At 49.1% G+C, this 19,536-nt stretch overlaps 1 protein-coding gene across 4 annotated transcripts in view; it reads right to left on the reverse strand.

Moving 5' to 3' along the window:
- Positions 1–19,536, reverse strand: part of BCOR (BCL6 corepressor) — an 83,590-nt gene that overhangs the window by 13,593 nt on the left and 50,461 nt on the right. For 2 of the 4 annotated variants that reach the window (XM_053457432.1, XM_053457430.1), the window contains exons 1-4: positions 18,383–18,710; positions 5,051–5,177; positions 4,313–4,388; positions 266–3,022 (exon numbers count right to left, since the gene is read on the reverse strand). In XM_053457432.1, the coding sequence (XP_053313407.1) occupies positions 266–3,022; positions 4,313–4,388; positions 5,051–5,136 (2,919 nt within the window). In that variant the 5' untranslated portion in view covers positions 5,137–5,177; positions 18,383–18,710. Of the gene's footprint in view, positions 1–265; positions 3,023–4,312; positions 4,389–5,050; positions 5,178–18,382; positions 18,712–19,536 lie in introns of those variants that run through there. The other 2 variants (XM_053457433.1, XM_053457431.1) reach the window with 2 other exon arrangements.

Consider the following 19,536-nt stretch of genomic DNA (forward strand, 5'->3'; position numbering starts at 1 on the left):
GTCTATCCATTTTCTGACATTTAGCCATCCTGGCCTCCTCTTAAGGAGATGCTGCTGTCTCTCCACCAGACCCCAAGAGTTTGGGACCACCAACTGTGTAGGTTTCCCAAGAACCCAGGTAGATCTTTCAACATGCTGAACAGTTCCTGTCATAGATAGCTAAAAACTAACGCATGATTTCATAATTCCGCCTACATCTTAAATCGACATTGGGTACCTTTAATTTTCATGTACATTAAAATATAAAATGCCGCAGATAACTCACCTGCAAAGCCCTTTGCTCCCGGCTGAGTTGACTAGAGTCTGCGTACAGTTCTGTAGTCACACATTTAAAACGATCACCCACGTAGCCGGCGGAATTGGCAATTCTCCTAGTTATTTTGGAGGATCTAGTTTTCACAAGTTTGCCGTTAATTGTCTCGTATTCATCATTATCGTCTCTGGCGAGAGCCTCCTCCGCTTCCGGATCTAGCTGGCCATTTGTCATTTGACAAGACTGGGCAGTTTCTTGTGGCCTGGTAAGGAAGCCAGACGGGGACTCGTTTCTCTGACCGTGCACCATGAACAGCGGGCCAGGTTCAGACGCAGCACAATCTGCATTTTGGTTTCCCGGCAGGATCTCCTGCTGTCGGTAAGCAAAAACAGGGGAATTCTGAGAGGGTCTCGACATTTGAAAAGTTTCGTTTTTTCGCACAGGCTCCTCTCGGGGGATAACATCCCTGTGTTGTAATCCTTGTTCCGGTTTTTGCGCAGTTAGATCATTCATAATGGGTTTCTCAGGAACAAAACCATTGATTATCAAATTAGTGTCAGATTTGGTGTCCTTTTCCACGCCAGAGCACAGTTTATCAGTCCTTGAACCATGCTTGCTGGCCAATACCGTGCTCTGACTGGACTTCAAAGCTTTGTCTACAGGAACCTCAAAATTCATTTTGGGGCTTGAATCAGATATATCCAATAACCGGCTCCTGCCAAAAGTATCTTCATAGCGAGGCTTTTCATGGGATCTAGATCTTCGTTCACCTTTATCTTCCTTGCTCATTTCTAAAGTTGATGGTGGTAACAGGATGGGATGGACCATACCCATGGTGTCTTGATATGTCATGTAATCTCGGTTGGTTGGTATGCTATAGGGGATCCCTGGTTTGGGTGCCAGTGGCCCCGGAAAAAGACTGCCGTTGGGCAACATCATCGGGTGGGGATAGACAGGGGTTTTGTTATGCATGTGCAAGTGTTGTAGTGCCAGGCTCTCTGAAACCTGGTATGGGATAAAACTGTTTGGATATGCCAGGGGAGGAGAGCAAAAGGGCTCACTCTGGGGTAAGAACATAGGAGCAAGAGGCAGGCTGCTCTCACTCACTTTTATGGTGGATTCCGGGAGCGAGGCTTTGGCTACCTTGCTACTTTTAGTAGGCGTACTCACATGCTGAGCTGGTTGCTGCATCATAGTTTTGTTGCTGTCTGCGGGACTCCTAATTTCCCCATTGGCATTTGGGGCAGGAGACGCAGATGCCGGACGTCCTGCACTGGAGACATTTCCCGAATTGCTCGGAACTACAGCTTCGGAACTCCCCATCCGAGGACAGGATGAGCTCCTTTGCTGTGGCATTACCTTTTCCAAAGCTTTATTTTTAAGTGAAGTGACCATTCCACCGTTTTCTTCACTACTGCTCATACCAGGAACTACCCAAGATGAAGAAGCAGTGCTTATGATTTCAGGTCTGAAAATGGCACTGCCACTTGTAGACGTTGAAATGGCTTCATTTGTTAGACGAAGATTATTCCCAGGTCTAGACGAAAGCAGCATTGCTGACACACCATCTAAACTCTCTTGCTTGGGCATCTCACCCTCACCAAGTTTGGACGACAAGTCAAGAGGCTTTTCCCCACCATCTTTCAAAGGCATTTGCTTTTCCGCCAAGTTAGGAGACTTGCTTTCCTTCCGGTCTCTGTTCTTTTTTGTTGAGGAAGCTTGCATCGGAGCACCTTCAACATCATGAGTTTTATGAACTTTAGAGTTCAGCAGCTTTAACGACGTAATATCACTGCTCACATGCGTATGAGGTTTTGAGTGAGAGACGGATGTTGGTGGGGTTGACATTTTGACAAAGGATGCTTGAAAATCCGAATAGCTGTCCCCGACTTGCTGGACAGGATGATGAAGTCTAGGGGATGGCCTCTGAGACTGTGACAGCAGGAGACACCCTTCCGGTGAGATACTGCTTCCCACTGACTTTGTGCACGGCCCCCTAGGCGGTTTGCTATTCTGGAGATGTGTGTATGCATGAGAATCGACAGAGGTAACGGGATTTACCCCCATTTTCCAGGGCAGAGTCTTATCCATACAATGGACTGAAGTAGGGATCGCTGGGGCTGGAGCAGGAATCCTCATGGGTGGAGCCAGGCTTGATGGAATGTGAGGAGCAACATAGTGAGAAGGTGGGAGGTATACAAATCGTTCACCGTTTGGACACACTGGAGAGTAGGCCAGGTGTTGCGGTAAACTGTATGCAGACTGCTGAGGTAGAAATGCCTTATACATGTTCAACGAATACTTATTTGGTGAATCAATGTATGGATACATGGCTGGTGGCACGCCGTCCATGTAATGGTGAACCCATGGAATTCTCAAATAATTAGCACCGCTAACGCTTAGGGGATTTTGCTTGTCACTGGCTGTTCTGTCCATAACGAGTGCTTCGCTTGTTGGGACAGAGGTCTTTTGTAGTCCTGGTGAAGTTTTGTACAAAGAGTTAAAGCCACTGGGCTGTTTCCCAGACATCTGGGAGTTCTCCATTGTGTCCGCGGCATTTGGTTTGAACTGCATATCAGAATTCCTGTCGGGAGCGTAGCCCAGTCCTGGTATAGTGTTTGAAGGTTCCCGAACCTTGTCTGTACCTAGGCCGCATAAACTAGAATAGACCATGCCAGCTGGAACTCTCAGTCCGTCCTGCATAAGTCCTGTTCGATCCATGGTAAGTGCGGCCAAGCTGTCTATCCGATGCACTGCAGCTGCGTCCACCTATGGATAACAAAATAAATAAGTGACACGGAGAAACGGACAAACCTATTCCAACAATGATACTGCATTTAATGGACTGTTGGGTCATTAGTTCAGCCAATTGGTGGAGAATGCAGGGATGTTGGACCCATATCAGAAAGAACACGGGTTAAACGATCAAAAACGACTAAACTGTTTGAAAATAAGGAAACATAACAAAACTAAGTGTCTTTCATGCTACAGTCTCCCCTTTGGCTGATGAACAGGACCTCATTTGCTCTTAATGGTTCAATATAATTCACCTTTGATCAGATGAGGGGTGATTAATACGTAGCGCTCTAGGTATCGGTGATTAGTACTCCCTTGATCCTCCTGCCTGGGCTGGCAGATTATCAGGAGTGTAATAGTTCCTTAGCAGCTGGATGCGTACAACCCGGTAATAAAAGCCCTGGTGGTTTTTCCCTACTTTTATTGTACGCAGATTGTGTGGCGTGAGGACACGGACCTCTAGACTGCACTTTAGCTAAGCAGAATCAATTAAGTATATGGCTGATGAACGCGTGATCCACTGTCTGGCGTTTGCACCTAATAGAAAGATCTCTAAACTGCGCGATTCTATAACCTACAAAAAGGTTAAAAAAAAAATTTAAAAAAAGCCTTTAAAAATCGCTAATCCATCATTATACATGCAATCAAAATCCTGATTTAAATAGAACAAGAAAGTAAATGTGAGCAACACTGGTGAATTTCATGGCAGATAAGAGCCATTCGGCCCATCTGGTGCCCATTCTCCATCCCCCCCCCCCATGTAGAGACCTTAACCAGTCCTTGGCCTTGGGCTGATTAATAGTTATGGATCAGCTATTAATCAAGCGCTAGCCCTTTCAATACACGCTCTGCTATATTTAAAACCAGTAATTCACTGGTGAAAAAACAGACACGGATCGCGTTATCGTCTATATTACAGAAATGCCTGCGTCTTTACATCAATGGCAGAGATAATACGGACGTTCTTAATTTAGGTCACGGCATATCCACAAAAAAAGAAAAGAAAGAAGAAACGTGGAAGGGCACGTTTGGGAGAAGCCCCACATATATAATATATATTATATATATAATACATATAATATAGAAGGAGCTGGTGTGGAGTCGGCCACCCCTTTGAGCCCTGATGATAGAAGGGAGGCAGGAAAGCTAAAAAGGCTTTCAAAACGGACATCTTCCTGATACAGAGACAAAGGGAATAAAAGAACACTTGGCTAAGGAGTTGTGACGCGAAGAAGAAAAAAAAAAAAAGAGGACATATCTTACCAGGCTGTGGCCAAGGTGATCGTCTCTCAGCTCGAGTCGGGCTTTCTGAAGGTCACCATCGTTAATTAGAATTTTCCTGGTAAGAGTAGACATTTCGGTCATTCAGGAGGACTCTTTAGATCTTTGCAAACCCATAGAGCCTGCAGGGGCCGCACTTAATGTGGAAGGGGCCATTAGGGCCGTCCTCGGACGCACACTGTGATGTAAATATTTACATCACGGCCACCTCATCATGTACTTTACTGGGGGATTAACATCTTCTCTGATAGAAAAGAGATTAACTCTCGGAGTGCCCGCTCACACGTAACAGTTGAGGGGTGACCCTGTGGGTAGTTTTTTTTTTTTTTTTTTTTTTAACCTTTTCTCGTATATAATAACATTACTCCTGGGCCTGGCTATATAATAACGGTTATAATACAGGAGATATATTATTCACACCCATAAACCTTGGATGTCCAGATACACCAGTGTAGAATATTTAGAATAAAGAAAGCAACACTCCATAAACATTCTATATAAAGAGCTACGGACTGAAAAGTAAAGGGAAAATGGTGCCGTTATTTCTTTAATAAATTGCTGCGTAGCGCAAACTTTTTTTTTTTGGAGCGCCGCGGCAGAGAATGAAATGTTCTATTTGGGAGTGTTCAGAGAGTAACAGTCCGCGTGTGGGGAGCGTGGATGCTGATTAATGAAGAAGGCTGAGCGGCTGCTGTAATTTATATTAATTAGGGCCATTACCTGTCTTCGCTGATGCCACACATGCGGACCCTCTCATTGCTCATCCAGCTGTGTACGTTCCCATACAGTGGGGTTGCAGAAAGCATTTCGCCTTCTTAAGATGAACCTTTGTCTTCAAATGTGTCCCCTGTTAAAATAAAAAAAGATATATATATATATAAAGCGGGGTCTGAGCGAGACATCGTCAACAGATAACCCGGTGTAAACAGAGCCAGCTACCCAGACTCACCCCCCCCCCCTGCCAGTGTCCCCGGGGTAATTAATAATAAATGCAGGCTTTGGGCTGGAGGTGGGGGGGGAGATCGGCTTGTGCTAAACGCTTAGGGAGATTCCCAGTAATAGGAGAGATGGGGAGAGGGAGAGAGATAGAGGGAGAGAGATGGGGGGAGAAAATGGGAGAGAGATGGGGGGAGAAAATGGGAGAGAGATGGGGGGAGAAAATGGGAGAGAGATGGGGGGGAGAAAATGGGGGGGAGAAAATGGGAGAGAGATGATGGGGGGAGAATGGGCACAGCATATAGATCGAGGTCATTCATAGGTCAGGGGAGAGACAGTTTTATAGTTAATCTCATTAACACTCTGAGCGCCAGAGGTATTTGCTTGGCACAATCTAGGGAGGAGAGGGGGTGATTTGTATTGTAAGGTAGGCTCCGTGCAGCAATCACTCGCCTTCCCGCAGCATTACAGACGTCGGTGGATATTGCGCTTAATTGCCGCTATTATCAGGCATCTGCTGATTAACTCTTTGCGGGGCGCTGCCGGGACTGCACGGCTCCGATCCCCTCCCCCCCTCTATTACATTGGCACGGAGCCCAGTGAGCGCGAGCACTTATCTCGACCACACAGGCACCGGCACCGATCCCGGGGACTCGTGTAATGCAGCAATATAAATGCGGCCATATCTGATCAAGGGCAGCCGTGCGCACGCGGAGCTATTAGTGCCGCGATTAACCCCTCGCACTGCCCGGCACGCGTCTTCCCCGCCGTACCAACTGCGATCCTCCGGTGTCGGCTGGGCTGCTGGCCCCGCCGCGCTGAGGGTGATGGGAGTTGTCATCTGGAAGATCGCAGTTGGCTGACCTCGCTAATTAGGAGAGAAAGCTCAGGTAATTGAGGGGGGTTCGCTGACTACACACAGTACCGTCATAGACCGCTAATGCAGGAAGGAATACATGTGATCATCTATACAATGACATAGGTTAGGCACGATCGTATAGATTATAGAGCATGTGTAGCGAGGGAGCAGTAAACATTTCTCTAAAAAAGCGTTGCTTTACATGTTATACATATATGCATATAAAGCCGGTAGATACCGCATCGAAGTACAACGGGTCCGACGGCGTACAACGGGTCCGACGGCATACGGAGGACACGCAATCGCGTATACAATATTATGCTACACAATCGCTCACTGAACTAAATTGCTTATGATCACAGAACGGGACGTTAAGCGGACGTATAGAGGGGGTACATTCCCGTATAACCGCGACCTGCCGGGCATGTGGCACGGAAAACAGGTCAAACTGTGGTTCGTGTCAAATCCGGTCCCCAGCGATGCCTCGCAGAAGTGAATGCGCCCTGACTGATTACATTCTAATTAAAAGCATAATGCGCGCGGATTAGCATATTACGTCGGGGCGCCAAGGGGACAGATTTCCTGCGGAGGTGTGTAAGGGTTGGCAGGAGTCCCCGGTTGAGAGACCTACCGGGGTAGGGGGGTTGGTGTCAGTCCCCGGGTGAGAGACCTGCCGGGGTGGGAGGGTTGGTGTCAGTCCCCGGGTGAGAGACCTGCCGGGGTGGGAGGGTTGGTGTCAGTCCCCGGGTGAGAGACCTGCCGGGGTGGGGGTGGGTTAGTGTCAGTCCCCGGGTGAGGGACCTGCCGGGGTGGGGGTGGGTTAGTGTCAGTCCCCGGGTGAGGGACCTGCCGGGGTGGGGGTGGGTTAGTGTCAGTCCCCGGGTGAGAGACCGGGAGGGGGGTCAGTAGCCTAGCGCAGCCTCTGCCAGGCACGTACCGGAGCGGGCGCTCAGCGCGGCAGATAGAGAGGGGGGAGCGCGGCGCTTAATCCCACATCAAGTCGTAAACACCGACACACAAAGCGCGGCATGCCGGCCACACAACACACTGAACGGGGGACCGCACCACCTCTAGTGTGTGTATTCCCCACAGGTACACATACAGGCGCATCTATACACACTACATTACACACATGTACACTATATTACACTGTACACGCACACTATATTACATCTATATAGTGACACGCGCTCGATATATTGGTGAATACAGAGTCTAGGAGCCAGAACATTTTTTATAATGAGCCACTCGACCAATAGAAAAATCACACAAACGACAGAACGAGAAGTCGGCAGCCGGAGGGGACTTGGACGAGCCGTGACTAGTTAGACTGTGACCGGCCCGGCCATGGCCCCACAGACAGCAAACAACATCTATAAATGACATGTGCTGTGTGGGTGCGGAAGGTGAAATAAACCAGGAGCATCAGGGCTAAGCGTTAGAAAGGTGACGGCTCTGCAGCAGCCTTTATTTCCTGCGCAGCTCTCCTCCATCGCTGACCTTTTACTGGCCCCACAGACAGCCCCACGCAAGGGCCCCCAGGCACATTCATCACCCAATAAATCTTTCACACCTAAATTCAACGTAGGCTCACAGGTCTAGAAACATAGACGGGAACAACCTCCCAGCAGAAGTGGTAGCGGCTAATACATCGAGCGAATGTAAACATTAGTTCTTATCGGCTATCAATCCTATTACTGGGCCACAGAGCACCCTGCCTTCTAAATTAAGCCATGTTATATTTATATATATATATATAGACGCTGTAGCGCTGTTTAAACTGGTGGACAATGAAAACATCAAGCCGTATGAGCTTACAATCTACCAACCACAGAGCACCCTGCCTTCTAAATTAAGCCATGTTATATTTATATATATATATATATATATATATATATATATATATATATATATATATATATATATATATATATATATAAAGCGCCAGCAGACGCTGTAGCGCTGTTTAAACTGGTGGACAATGAAAACATCAAGCCGTATGAGCTTACAATCTACCAACCAGGAGCGAAAGGATCGTTACATACATTCTACACGCAGCAGGTTTACTTCTAGGAAACCTCTCGCTTTCTTGGAAGATCTACTTAACAGCAGGGCGCATGAAAGCTCGCGGGATTAACTCTTCACAGTCATATATAAGAAAGCATACATGTAATCACACTACAGATTGCTGTCATGAGTGCAAGCTTCTGAGACACCGATGAAAGAGCCGCGCATGTCAGCTCGCCACCGGGACAGTCCAATGGGCCAGGGGGAGGGAGAGAAGGGGCCGCCTGCGTGCTTAGAGTTGCTGCGTTATGATGGTTTGCAATCTATAGGATTGAGGAGATTGGGAACCCCTCTGTAAACGGAAAGATTACCTCATAAAACAAAAGCATCGGCAAACACCCGAGAAGCTCCGGCCGGAAGACTGAGAGCTTGCCCATTCCTGGCACTCCAGCCGCAGCTTTAGGCACTGGCGGAACCCCCGCGCCCCAAAATAATAAGACACATTCTCCGTTTCACCCCAACCCCCGGTGCGGCTCACACTGCAGGGAAAAAAGGGAATTTTTACGCGTACTTTGAGACACGCCGCACGCGCAGGACGGTAGAGAATCCAGCATCTCGCCAGCAAAGAGCCGGAGAACGTGCCGGTTTGTTCCCCCCCCCCCCGATAGAATTTTTGGAGACGGGAAAGGGGGACCCCCCGGAAAAAAAGAATTCCACTGAGACAGCTGGGGGCCGCGTCTGGGGCCGCGTAAGGCTGGCAGCCAAGGGGTTATAGTGTGTCGCGGGAGGAAAGCGTCAGGGAACAAGCTGCGTTTTATTAACAGGATTATCGCGGGTGCGTGATTTATTCCGAGGCCGGGTTTTTTTTAATTGCTCTAGGGGGAAGACGCGTTTCCTCGTGACTGCGACTCCGCTTGCGTCCCGCTGCTAAATGCTGGGTTAATATGGGAGAGGAGGGGGGGGGAGTCAGGAGGAGGAGGGGGGCGGCGAGGGGATTTCAGGCACAATCTCATCTGATTATTCTCTCTTTTTTTTTCTCTCCTCTCCGAGCCTCGCAGTACATTGAAAATAACCGACACCGTGATTTAAGACAGATTTTTTGAGACGTGGCGCTCATGTGAAAAGCGGGGCTTTTGTTGGAAGCATTTTTTTTTTTTTTTTTTTAGGCAGCTGTTCCTGTGCATCTTCCTCACGGCTACAAAATAACTCTGATCGGCCGCGTAGCCCGCTTCTCTTTTTAAACCGAATCCTATTTACCGGAGGATTAGAATTTCAAATAAGCCTATTTAAGTTTTAAAAAAAAAAAAAAGACGGAAAAAACTTGCTAAATCTGATCACATGACCTCTGCGCGCATCTAATTAAATAATAAAAAAAAATTGGGTGCAAAACCAAATCGGCACAGCGGCTTCACGGAGCACGTAATGGATTTAGCATTTGGAGAACTCTTGATAAATGTAATTATACCGCGGCAGTCGTGCCGCATTTTTCTGGAATATACACCTCGCTGGAGGAAATAAAAATGCCCAAAGAACTGGATTCTGTACTCCAAATCCAGCAGGACATTTTTGTTCCTAAAGATCTGCTCTTAAAAGCCGGGAAAGGCTCCCTGTATTCTGAAATATACGGTATATTTTTCCCCCTATGGGAAGCATATTGCCACCTGTTAAAAATCGCTCGCGCACATACGCACACTTAAACTGCAGTTACCCCTTGCGGCCTTTCGTAACTAATCCAGGATTGCCCTACCTAGCCCTGAAGGGCCGGCTCGGTCACGCAGTCCGTCTTTCAGGACGTCTCTAATAGCAGACAGACAATCAATCACCTCCGTCTATCTCGCACAAAGCAAATTGTTCCAGTTTGTGCTCGGCTCTAAACATGGTCTGGCAAACCCGCTCAGCCATACGGCCGGGAGAGTCAAAGTCTAGGACACGTAGCGAGCGTGTCAGCGCCGAGCGATGTGCATATTAAGGGGCTCGTCTCATTAGTTTGACCTTGAAGGAAAAGGGACGGCGGCAACGGCGTGATAAAAAAAAAAATAGCACTTATTGTATACATTTATACGCATTTGCAATCGTGCAAGAGTTCCGGCTTGAACAAAGCGAGCTAGAACTTCCATTCAAACCCAGAACCTTCGAGGATCTCGGCACGTGTCACACGCCACGTTGAACGGCTGGTCCACTTTACCTCACTGTGATGTCACAGGGTCGCTAATCCCGAGTAGCGGTTTTTAGTCCTAATCTAGCGAGCGGGTTAACGCGACCGGACGGCTCTCTAAGGTCAGAGGTGCCTGCAGGGAGGGATCAGCGGAGTTCGTAAGTAAAGTTCAAGGAGAAACCGCTGACCGGCAGCTTGTTATTTGGGGACATCTGTAACAGCACAGCAATTGGGGCACTAATCTTCTGTACGTGATATATACATTATATATATATATATGCACACGCATTCAAATGAATTCCTGGGTCATATCGTATCAAGGCTGCACATCCTATATTTATAATTTATATATATATATAGGCATTCACATAAGCTTCCTTGTACGCACACATAAAACCACGCGAAGCCGGATTTTTTTTTTTTAATACTAAAAAGCATCCGCTGTTTAATCAGCGCAGCTCTTCTCTCCGTAGCCAGGGCCAGTGGGGGCGCACACATGGAGACGCGCGGTGCTCCTGCCTCCCCCCCCTGCTGCGCCGAGACGCGATCAGAGAATTAAACAGGCTTCTATTATTATTTTACTGCCTCGGATGGAGATAGAAGAAGAAGAAAAAAAATTGCAGACAGCCTTCCACGGTGACTTTCTTCACAGCTGTAGGCTTGCTTAAAAGGCAGCGGCGGCGGGCTTTGGTTTAACCCTCTAGTGTCAGAATCACTCGCAGTACGCAGTAGAATGCAATCAATGCACAGTTATGGCCACGAGGCATTAGAATGCATTAACAAATTAGAATATATTATGTACCAATTTCTGTATTTTTCTGTAAAAGACTTTGTTTCGGTGATTTTGGCAGATCCGCTTATGCTCGTGTAACAAAACAAAACCACGTTTGCCGACTTAAAATTAAAGGGCCGATACTTAGCCTCGTCTATTACCCTCGCATCAGGTGTACAGGTGACAAGTGTACACAAAACACTGAATTTGCTCCGTTAAATCCTTTGTGCCACGCCGGAAAGCGGCAAAAACCGGGACACACGCTCTGTGGTTTGTACAGAAGAATATCTGCGGCTAGTAATATGGAGTTACCCGTTAGGTCCCTTAATATTTACAGGATGCATAATATTGATAAAGCTAGCTTGTAGATGCATTACTTCGTTCTGGGAGAGGCGCGATGTGCTTAGTGCAGCGTTTAAGAGGACGCAACAGCGCCCCCTATGTACAGTCACTGAAAACAACAGACGGGTAGAACATGGCTGTGCCTTTAAGAGCTGGAGGCATAAACACGGCTAGATTGCAATCTACACGCTAAGGATGGGGGCTATTCTGCCAAGCCGCTCGCTGGTCTTACGCGCAGGCACGGCAGGTTTATGTTATTGTAGCGTTACGAAGCAGCGCCGCATAAAAGACAGCTGCTTCCACACAGCGACTGCATTCCTTACTTTGTTTTTAAGAACGGAGGATGTGAGCCAAGCCGTGCGATGACTTGCGCTGGCAAGCTCCGGTTTTTCCATGTGTTACTACATCGCGGCTTCCCACCGGGAGCAAACCTAATCTCCTAAGAATTTACTCCATCCCTCCGCATCCTCGCTAAGCGAGCGGACCGAACGTCTAACACGGCCCGCAAGGAACAGACAGAACGCCGGGGCCACGGACGTTATTCCCGGAAACCACGACCCGGGCCACATCCGCGAAAGACGCTAAATAGTTTTAAAAGTAAATGCGTATAGCGGCCGGAAATAGAAGTCAAGCAGCTCGGGCAAGCAGGCGCCGTGGAGTTTTTTCCACCCCTGAAGAATCCTACCTAGCCAGTTTTGAAATTTGCATTCCGATACGTTTAGCGAAAGCTCCCAATCCGCCAGCCGATGTGGCAATAAAGCACACGGAGCGCCAGATTACTCAAAACTCCAGTATCAAATACCCGGCCGGCACATGCATTTATCATTAATGCTTCACCGGGATTAACCCTCTGAGTGACAGGCATCTCCGCTCACTCCCCCCCCAGCAGGGAAATGATTAATAACCCCGGAGGAACTGGGCTTAAAATGAGTTTCCACAGGCGGAACGCACTGCTTTTTTTTTTTCCTCTATAAAAAATAAAAAAAATATATATTATTATTGCAGTTCAGGTGCTGAACAAATACCAGCGTTTGAATTTTTTTTTCCCCCCTGGGGCCCTTGACAAATTTCCCTTGATAAAGCTCCAGGTTCAGAAACGAAGCAGAGTTGCACATGGAACTAATCTGCGCGAGGATGAAATATCCCCAGAAGTCCTGCGAGTCTGCAGATCAGACTCTTTCATCAGCGCTCCGTCTTGTGCGATTATTGCTAGGAATGCGACGCGCGGCTTACCGAGCCAAAGCTTTGATGAATACGCCGAAGCACGGATCACGCTTCCCTGATTACGCGGTCTAGCTGCGGGGGGGCAATAGGGCATTTATCTGCCGTTGGTCTAAAGCCGTCACCGGCCACCAGATGCGGATTTACCTACTGCCGTCTCAAACTCATTCCCGATCACCAAGTCTTTAGATTCTCGTTAAAGTCCGCGCAGAAGCCGATCCTGCGAACAAACAATATGCTTCCCCCGGACCCAGGTACGGACGTTGACACGTTCGCAGGTCACAGGTTTGGCAGCTGGGCGCTTTTGCGACCTCGCGTTTTCATTCACACGCATCATCCCTTCTTTAACCCATAAACGCCCTGCCCTGAATGCTGTTCGCGATATCTCCACCTGATCGCTACAGGTGGCGCGTTCGCTGCCACAGGTGAGTCTTCCAGAAGCCTGCGAAGCCCACCTGCGCTCACGTACGACGGCTTCCAAAGAATCCGCCTGAAACAAACTCCCGAGAACGAGCACGAGTTTTCTCGAAAGGCGGCTTGTTCCTGCAGAAGATCAGACGCGCCAGCCTCCAGCTCAGCCGGAGAGCCTGTTCGTCATTAGTCCCACACATATTAAATATAGCCTTTTATTTCCTGGAGCAGGGGCTGCGAACGCAAGCCTTTTATTATTCGTATTAATCACGCATAACGCTTCCAGCTGTCCCTGCAGGGCTGGTGTCGCTCACGAGACAACCCTCTGCTTTACCTCCAACTTCTCCCCGAGCAGGTTGTCGGATTTCACTGAGGGGTAGCTCAACTGTTGTTGATGTTTCAATTGAGAGCTTTTCTTTCTGGGATGAGAAGCCAGCGGTGTTTTAAAAGCAGCTTTATCTATCAGGGCCATCATGTCTTGTCTACGGAAAGCCTCCACCGTGGCACCCCCTGCCCTTCCGTTCTTTGTTAACCTGTTATATACCAGATCTCCTTGCGAAGGACCTCTGTCCGAGTGAATGCTGCAGCCCACAGATGAAGGGCTTTGTTCGACGGGCCTCGGCGTCTCGGAACTGCAAGCTGACGTGACACAGTAATCTGGAATAAATTCACATTTGTCTGCGGAAGCAGCTGGCCGTCCCTTGATTTCCCGGGGCCGATAGAGAAGAAAGAATTAACTCTATCCTTGAAAAATTGAATTTCCCAAGCTATGGGGCCAGGCGGCCGGGAAGCCAACTGTTCCACATAATAGTCTATCCGTGCCAGGCCATACGTTACCGTAGCCATTAATTCCGCTACGACGCTTTAACCAATTGTCTAACGTACGCAAGCACTGCTTAGTAAATATGGGCCACGCCAAGTAATTTAAGCAGAAAACAGTCATGCAAAATAAGTCTGTCAAGCTCAATTTACTGCCGTTTCTGACATTATTTTTCTCGTGTAACAGCTTATAAATCACAGAAATGCAGCGCAAACACCAATTTCGTCAATCTCTCCTAATGCGCCCCTGAGATCGCTCAGCTAGAGGCAGACTTCGAGATTTAGCCCAAACACTGACCCATAAGCCCGTTCCACAAATGACCACTTTTAAGACGATGTATATAGCCAGTCACTGCTGGAATCGGGGGAAAACAACACAAAAAAAAAGCCACAACGTGTCTCCAGCACAGCGCTCCTGTAAGGAGATGCTATAAGGCACCGGGATCGAGCGGACAAAAGTTGTGAATCGCCACAGACTGCGTTCATCGCAAAGGGAGCGCGAGCAAAGATGATGCGCGGGTACCGGCTCCATCACCCTACCCGGCTTTCCTAATTACCATCACAAACCCCTAACCGGCTCCATCAGACGGGAGATTCCAGCATCCACACACACACACACACACACACACATACATACATATATATATATATATATATATATATATATATATATATATATATATATTCACACAGCAAGATTCCTCCCAGAAGAAACAAAACAACAAAAAAAATAACGTGTATTTTTGCCAAAAACACTGACCAGTAAACCATAAAAATAGTTGGATTTGTACTGCAGACAATTAAAACAAAATAATAAATAATGTGCACACAAATTCAATTTCTCCACAATTAATCATCGCAACACCAGTGAGAAAAGCCAACCACCCCTTTTGCTTCTAAAAGGTTGGGGGGGGTTGATGGGGATTAGCCAAAAACATACCAACTCAGTCAACATGGCTGTGGCAATGGAAAGGTTAAACCAAATATTTGTATGGGGGGGCGTTTCGGGATAAATAAATAAAACGCATTCTGCTTCCAAGCTGGGGTTGGATCGGCCGGATGGCACGCGCGCCTTTTCACCAGGCTTCCATCCTGAGTGCGAAGGGTTAAGGATCTGCACGCCCTCCGGGCTTCCCATTAAAGCCGTCAGTTCCAGGCGGCAGTGCTTTATTGCACTTGTGAAATAGCCCCATCTTGCCTAATTGCTTACATATTCCTATCAGCTCCGAGACAGGCGGAACAGGCTGGCGTGTACCGAGCCCGGACGCTGGAAATTAAACCGGGCCGGGGCGACGGGGAGGGGGGATCAATTATATATCAAATAAATACAAATTAAACGGAACACGAGGCTGCACAAAGCATGCATGCAAATTGCTTTCAGGGGCATGTCTGTTAACGAGACGGCAATTTAATGCGCAGCTTTCGCTGCCATTAAGATTTTATCTGTAATGAAGGGCAAGATAACGTATACCGTATAGACATAGGGGCGCAGAGGAGGACCGTAAATACCGCAGGGTCCCGTCATCACATTTATATATATATATAATATATAGCATACACACGGTACAAAAGTTTGTGGCCCCGAATTAATAAGACACACTTGTACATTAGCAGCCGTTTTTTCACACGTTATATGATGTATCTCTGTCAGGTGGACACGCTGGGAAGGTGACGCACTTACACTGAGGCTTTGGCCTTCCAAAGTTCAAAAGTGCGCCTGATACAGCCGAGTGACACTGCCATTAACCCCCTGCCCTCTGTAAATTACCGCATTTACAATAGAAATGGAGGCAAGCTTTCTGTCCCTTGGAAGGTAAAGTGTTAAAAGCGGGGGGGGGTGACACCTGGGGTGCGAGGGCAACAGCGCGAACCCCCGCCAGTCACCCGGCCGTGCCCTGAGCGCTTTATGCTCAGCCGGAGAGATCAGCAGCGAGAGAGGCGGCTGAACAAACAAGCGGCTGCCAGGAGTCCTTATTTGATCGCAGGAGAGCGAGACTTAACTCCTTCTAATCCCAGACACATCCTCCCCCTCCCCGGGAGAGATCATTAGCCGCCGCCGCGTAGGAAAATAAAGCGCGCTTTCACCGGGCTCACGGCTTAACCCCTTACCTGCCGCAGCAGCCTCTGACTTTAATAGCAATTTTCCCCGGACCAGAAACAATTAATGGTGGGTTGCGGGAACTTGCGGCTCCCATCAAGCTCAGCACAGCTCTCCCCTTATCTTATCCATTCCGTATTAAGAGACATATATATATATATATATATACACACACACACACAAACCCACACACAATTTCTATAGGCAGATATCCCCCCAGAGCGCCTTAACACAGCGCAATCATTATCCCGTTACACGCAGAGAGAGCTGTCCGCTTTGATAAATTTGACGCAGCCTCGCACCAGGTCCCTTTAAATCGCGCAAGCGAAGCGCTTTGAAGTTCTCCAAATGACAATAATAACCGTTTTATGACATCTGCGAACTGTAATCCGCTATTAAGCCGGCGCCGGGCACGGATAGAACATACCGGCGGGCTAATGCGCTGTCAGGCTAAAGGTTAAAGCGATCCGTTACTCTGCGTCAGGGTCTGGCTCCGCTAACATCGCTTCAAATCTCCAGTCTTACAGAGCGGCAGATCAGCATGACAGCGGGGACTACAACTCCTATCATCCCGCGCACAATATTTCATTGGGATGCACACCATTCCGTGTCATAACCCAGGCGGCTGGGATCGCGTGCGATCTCGTAGAGACGGGGATTAAAGCGCTTCTGGCTCCAGCGCACGCTATATTTATATAATGGGGTCCTGGGGGGCGATTGTTATGTTAATAGATTTTTGTTCCAGACACTGAAATGGTTAATCAGCGATTTCACCCTCATCCCCGCCGCTATCTGAGACACCTGAAAGTCAAGGCTGGCAGTCCCGCGGGAGACGGATCGACACATCGAGGCATGTACTAACAGTGCGCCTATTTAGCGGCACACACGCTTTGTATGCATAAAACATATATACGGTATAATGTCAATTCCCTACCGATCATACATCGCTTTCGTAAATAAAGGGTTACTGATGAATGACCCGCAGCGTGCGATGCCTTCCTACCCCGCTGTGACCTTATGACACCCCGCAGATAGTACGAGGGTGTAGCGATCGGCACCTATAGCAGCCCGTATATACGCGCTATACCCGGACTCATTCACAAAGTAACTTTTTAAAATAAAAACGGCTTACTCGTGAATTCGGATCACGCCCCGGTTTATGTCCGCCTGTGTACCGGCTTATGTCACGGCGGACTCCAGACACGGGACTTTCCCCCGGTATCCGAATCTACCCACAACCCCCCCCTCCTTCCCCACGCATTATGGTGATAAATGACACGCAGCAGCCAACACATCGTGCATTCAAACTCGGGTGACGGGTGCTGGGATATACATCGCTTTCCGAGAACAGCCCGCTGCGTGACAGTGACACGGGGTTAGCGCTGTGTTATAGCGTCCAACCCGCAACCGACTCCAATTCCCATCATGCGCTAAGAATAGAGTGTCCTATACATCGCTAGCCAAGCGGAACAAACCGGGTCCTGCGCGGAAACCCCGGTGATATAACGCTACCATTTCGGAGTAACCCCGATCGCTCTGAAACCGAGATGACTACAGCGCCCATCATCCGTATCCAGCACACATATCGTGCCCCTTTACACCTCCGCCACATCTTAGAAGGCGGCTGCCCAGCCTGGATGGAAGGGGTTAAATATAACCTATTATTAAAGGCATTTAAGGGCAGCGACCCGGAGGCGCTTTATAAAAACAGAGCGAGGGTGATGTGGCAGCGTGAAGCGCGACACGCGAGTGGGAAGCGGATCGTTCCGTGGAGAGGGCGACACGCGAGTGGAAAGCGGATCGCTCCGTGGAGCCAACAGACCCCCTTTTGTGCTCCGTGGGAGCGCAAACGGTTAATAGCCCGCTCCCGGGGAGTCCGGCACACTTTATAGCCGGGGATTAGAGCGGCTTCTGCTTCGGTTAAAGCCCATAGTAAATAGCAGCGACATTATTTACCATAAATCCGTTTTATATTAAACTATAAGCCTCGCCGACTCGGATCATCAACGTAAAGCGCTTTATACATAAGCAAGTAATCACCCCCGGCACCGACAATCCGGGGCAAGGGATCTGTCCCAGCCAGGTGTGCCCCTTTGTAAATACAGCGATAAATATAGACATATAATGTATAGTATAACGTACGGAGTGATAATGCCGGGACTGCGCTAGCGCGATCCCCGTGCCGGAGAATTAAAGTGTAAGCCTTTACGGCGAGCGTGTCATAAACTGGCAAACATTCGGGAAACGCGATCCCAGCCGTTCCACAAACGAATAAATCCAAACAAACGAACAATAAACGAGACATCGCTCCGGTTCCAGCCCGAACACTGCGACGAAGCTTCGCAATACAGCGCGGCACCCCCGGCCAGCGCTATTACCGCACACAGGTACCGGTCGGTGATCGGGGGGTTATCCCCTCCCTGGCATCTTACCTGCCGTTCCGGGGATCGCTCTGTCCCTCCGTGTCCCCGATCTCCGGGATTTATACGCTCAGCGATCCTCTCCGGCTCCGATCCTCCTCGCAAATCCCAGTTAGAATAAAGGCACCAGATCGCAGCATTATCGGAGTTCGCTTTATAAATCCACCCTTCCTCGCGATCTCTCTTTATCCTTTCCTATGAAATCACAAGCTCCGCGACGTCCCGGATCGGTGTGTTTATTCCGCCCCGGTGTTCCGCTCTCAGACAGGCAGCGATCGCAGCAAAGTTTATTATTGTTATTAGCAGGACGGTCTGCGCTCGCACAGAGGCTGCACGGGGATGATCGCAGCCCTCCCCTGCCTGGGAGGAGGTGCTGGAAGGGGGTGGGTTAGGGAGGTCAATCTGCGAAGCCCCCAGGAAAGAAGAAAGATGAGCGGTGGGAGGCGGCAGCAGGAGCCGAGCCCGTCCCCCTCCCCTTCCTTCCTCCCCTGGTGTCAGCGCTGCTGTGCGGGAGTAGGGGAAGGTGAGAGCGGAGGGGAAACCCGGCAGAGGAAGCCGCGTGGAGACCGCAGTGCACAACCGTCATGTGTTTGCCGGGAATACGGGGATCTCTGGCCCCCTGTGGCTGCTGTGGATTGCAACTCCCATCAGGCACATCCACATGCCTTATCGTGTATTAGAGCGAGGGCTGCAGGAGCCTCATGACTTCTATGTGGGGTTAAAAGAGAGATGGTTCTCTGTGGGGGATGGGTCCCTATAATTCCCAGTGGGTAGATCGTCAAATTAGGGTCCCTGCATCATTTACATCAAGGGAGGCATCATCAGCTTGCTGGGTGGCATAACGGCCGTGCCCTTGGTTCCTATGGTCACGCTTGGGTTAGGCATGATGGGAGTCATAATCCGCAGTGGTTCAATACCCCTGCTGGCTTCCTGCCTACCCTTTGCCCCACTTGCTTCGTTTTTTTGTGTGACTGCCCATCTGCTACAAGTTCAAAGCGACACCTTTGGCCCCGGATGACCCTCGCTATCCGGTCGCATCTACTAAGGTGCAGGTTATCTAAATCTGGCACTCCAAAGAGCGCACCACGGGGGTCCCTGCCGCTCCATGCCACGGGGGTCCCTGCCACACCATGCCACCGGGGTCCCTGCCGCTCCATGCCACCGGG

The sequence above is a fragment of the Spea bombifrons genome, chromosome 2 (genome assembly GCF_027358695.1).
Source record: "Spea bombifrons isolate aSpeBom1 chromosome 2, aSpeBom1.2.pri, whole genome shotgun sequence".
NCBI classification, from domain to species: domain Eukaryota; kingdom Metazoa; phylum Chordata; class Amphibia; order Anura; family Pelobatidae; genus Spea; species Spea bombifrons.